This window comes from Salvelinus sp. IW2-2015, linkage group LG32, assembly GCF_002910315.2.
Source record: "Salvelinus sp. IW2-2015 linkage group LG32, ASM291031v2, whole genome shotgun sequence".
Taxonomy (NCBI): domain Eukaryota; kingdom Metazoa; phylum Chordata; class Actinopteri; order Salmoniformes; family Salmonidae; genus Salvelinus; species Salvelinus sp. IW2-2015.
The window spans coordinates 36,585,979-36,589,683 of record NC_036871.1 but is presented as its reverse complement, the minus strand read 5'-3'; the positions used below and the strand labels follow the sequence as shown (position 1 = coordinate 36,589,683).

The 3,705-nt window shown below is 51.4% G+C and overlaps 1 protein-coding gene across 1 annotated transcript in view; it reads left to right on the top strand.

The window, feature by feature from the left end:
- Positions 1 to 3,705, top strand: part of LOC139023434 (streptococcal hemagglutinin-like) — a 48,606-nt gene that overhangs the window by 42,216 nt on the left and 2,685 nt on the right. Inside the window, exons 19-23 of the mRNA XM_070436588.1 lie at positions 641 to 758; positions 1,491 to 1,738; positions 1,998 to 2,261; positions 2,559 to 2,816; positions 2,898 to 3,158. Of these exons, the coding sequence (XP_070292689.1) occupies positions 641 to 758; positions 1,491 to 1,738; positions 1,998 to 2,261; positions 2,559 to 2,816; positions 2,898 to 3,158 (1,149 nt within the window). The remainder of the gene's footprint in view (positions 1 to 640; positions 759 to 1,490; positions 1,739 to 1,997; positions 2,262 to 2,558; positions 2,817 to 2,897; positions 3,159 to 3,705) is intronic.

Below are 3,705 nucleotides of genomic sequence, written 5' to 3'. Positions count from 1 at the left end.
ATTAATTACAATAAATCATACACAATTGTTAACTTGGTAACCAAACACCAAGCTACTAAATCAAGGGCTGCTACACATATTTATTCACCGATTGGTTATTAAAGGAATGGTCAACCCAAGTAGAAGCAGGAGAAATATGACTCCATCCCAGATCCAGTCTAATTCCATGGCATTCTGATGTTCCCTCCCAGCTCCATGTGTGCCCTTCTGCTCTGCCCGTGTCCTAACCTGAGCTGCAGGCACCAACTATGGCGCAGTGACCTGGAACAGCAGGCCTGGGGGCCGACCTTTAACTCTGTAGTAGCCATAGCAGTGCAGGTCATCTCCGGCAACTGCCAATCAGCGCGCTGAGTTGTGAACTGACGACCTTACTGTGTGGAACAGGACATACACGGTCACAGCAGCTCAGGACGACAACACATGCACCAGCGCTACAGCCAGTCAGTGAAGTCAAGACAGGTGGGATGTTGTGCATAAGACATCTAATGACATGGAATGATTTCTAATGCAGAGAAGGCTACCCAGGTCCATGTATCCTGTTATGCAACATAGTCTTTTAAAAATCAACAAAGGCCATGGTTTTAATCTCGCGGTCATTCTCCGATCTGTACATGTATTCATCTCGAAATCTCCTTTCCAGTTCCCTGCGTGCCCACGGGTTGTCATGACGCTTCTGACTGCCTGTCCAATGCTGTGAACTGCTTCCTGGTTTGCGAGTGGACGGTTCAGAGTACTACACCGGCCACGTTGGAGGATGGGTACACGCATGTCTGAGCCAACGTGTTAAAGTCGGTGGGAAGCGTGTACGTCACAGGTCTTCAGTGTGACAGGTACTAGCCATGTGACTCGAGTCATGGTTCAGATGAACCATGCACCAGCCCACAGAGGCGTTTGAGCACCCCATACCACTCGGGCCACACACACACATACACATCACACAAACAGAATGCACACCCACACACACACACACACACATACACCACACACGAATCACACGAATCAGAATGCACACCCCCACCAGAAAGACAAACACCACACACACACACACACACAGAATGCACACGCACAACACACACACAACAGAAATCACCACACAAAACACACACACACACACACACACACACACACACACACACACACACACACACACACACACACACACACACACACACACACACACACACACACACACACACACACACACACACACACACACACAACAAAATCACACATCACACACACAAACAGAAATGCACGCACACCACAACCACCCACACAAAAGAGCTACACAGGGTCAGCCTCAGAGCAGGGCCCCTGGAGCAGATTTGTCACTTCCCCTGAAAGCTTTTGTCTGAGAAAAGCTTGCAATGCTTACAACTACCCCAGTCCCATCTCATGCCCCTGTTTTCAATAATAGGTCTCTGTCTATGTGAGTCCCCTACTAACCTTCTGTCCCCTGTTCCCCCTGCCCCAGCCCCATGTCTCCCCAGCAGTGTGCAGGCCCAGGTGGACTGTGGGAGCGATGGCGCCGCCCTGCTGTCCTGGAGCTACACTGATGGAGCCAACAACTATACCCTGTCTGCCAATGGTGTGGAGGGCGAGGCAGTCTCCTGCACCACCCAGCAGAACCACTGTAATGTCACGGGTCTGTCCTGCGGGGGACACTATAACGTCACACTCACCGCCACCAACCAGGAGTGTCAGATCACTGTCCCCATCAACGCCAGCTTCGACACACGTAAGTTGATGTCTGGACAGGTTGCTTTTTACATATACTAGACTTTTGTGTGTTCGCAGATGTGAATGATCTGGATAGGTGTAAGCAATGTTACAGAGTACAGACGCTATCCTACCTCCATTGAAAAGCAGGGAGGAACCAACACCATATTGCTTATATCTTTTCAGTTTATTTCTAAACCGATTATCTGACCTGCGTAAACCCTCTTCTCTTCCTCTCATGTGTAACCCCTCAAAATCTCTAACCTTTGACCCTCCAGGTCCGTGCGCGCCCCAGCATGTTGCTGTAGACTTGACATGTGGCACCCAGATAGCCGACCTGTCCTGGGAGGAGAGGTCGGAGGTGGAGCTGTATGTGTCTAGCGCCACCAGGTGGTCAGATGGGGCAGTGCAGCACTGTAACTCCATTGGCTCTACCTGTCACTTCACTGACCTGACCTGTGGAGAAACCTACAGCTTCACTGTGACCGCAAGCGCCAACGGCTGCCACAGCCCACCCAGCAACACTGTTCAGATTAACACAGGTACTAGCCTATAGCAGCCAGTTGCACAATAGACTTAGTTGGCTTCATATTATTAAACCTTTTCAATGATCGATTCTGCCACTGTTGTGGTTCATTATTGAATGATTTCACAGTAGGTCCGGCTGACATTACTCTCTCTCCTGCATCTGTCTCTCTCCCCCATCTCTCTCTCTCTGTCTCTCTCCCATCTCTCTCTTTATCTGCCCCATCTCTCTCTCTCCCATCTCTCTCTTTATCTGCCCCATCTCTCTCTCTCTCTCCCCATCTCTCTTGCTCCACCATCTCTCCCCCTCTCAGAGCCATGCCAGCCTACAGGTGTTACCTCCCAGCTGTTGTGTAACAGCGAGCAGTTCCTCCTCTCCTGGCACCCGGCCAGCGGCGCGGTGCTCTACATGGTCACCGCCACAGGGAACCTGGGATACGTGGAGGCCTTCAACACCACCAACACCTCCCTTTCGGCCTCGCTGCCCTGCGGACAGACCTACAGTGTCACTCTGCTGGGCCAGGACCATCGCTGTGACAGCCAGCCCAGCACCCCCGTCACCTTCAAAACTGGTACGTTCCAACACCACGCGTGGCACACCGGATCAAACCATGGTTGGAATTATGGGGTGACCTGTATCTCTCTCTCTACAGCTCCCTGTGTGCCCCAGGYAGTTGAGACCTTTGTAGAGTGTGAGGCCAGCATGGGCTCAGTGAGCTGGATGCCCAGTGACGGTGCCGACACCTACACGGCCATAGCCATCGGACGGGACACGCACACACACCCGTGTGTCACCAACAACACCTCCTGCACATGGAGCAACCTGCATTGTGGGGAGGAGTACACCGTCCATGTGACGTCAGGGGACGATATCTGCACCAGCTCACCTGGCAACAGCACCATCATCCATATGGGTATGCACAGAGCTTAATCAATGTATTTGTATTAGCGTAGCAAAGATATACAGTATGTCTTGTATCAGATGAATACAACTGTCGTGACGTGACTACCATTAATGTGATGACTGCTATTCATCAAATAATTATCTATAGATGTGTATAAGAGACAGGTGTGTGTGTGTGTGTGTGTGTGTGTGTGTGTGTGTGTGTGTGTGTGTGTGTGTGTGTGTGTGTATGTGTATGTGTCTTTCAGAGCCCTGTCCACCCACCAATGTGCAGGCCAGTATGGACTGTAACACTCTGACAGGCTCTGTCTCCTGGGAAGCGAGTGATGTCGCTGTGGGTTACGCCGTCGTCCTGGGAGGCCAGGATGGCCACTCCACCGACTGTCTCACCACGGCATCCAGCTGTGACATGGGAGGGCTGAACTGCGGCACGGTGTACCACGTCTATGTCAGAGCGCTGGGAGTACAGTTCAACAGTTCAGTCTCCTCTGGAGTCAGTCTCTCACCAGGTGAGCACAACACAATACATCTCTACTGGCTCATTTGCATATTTATTA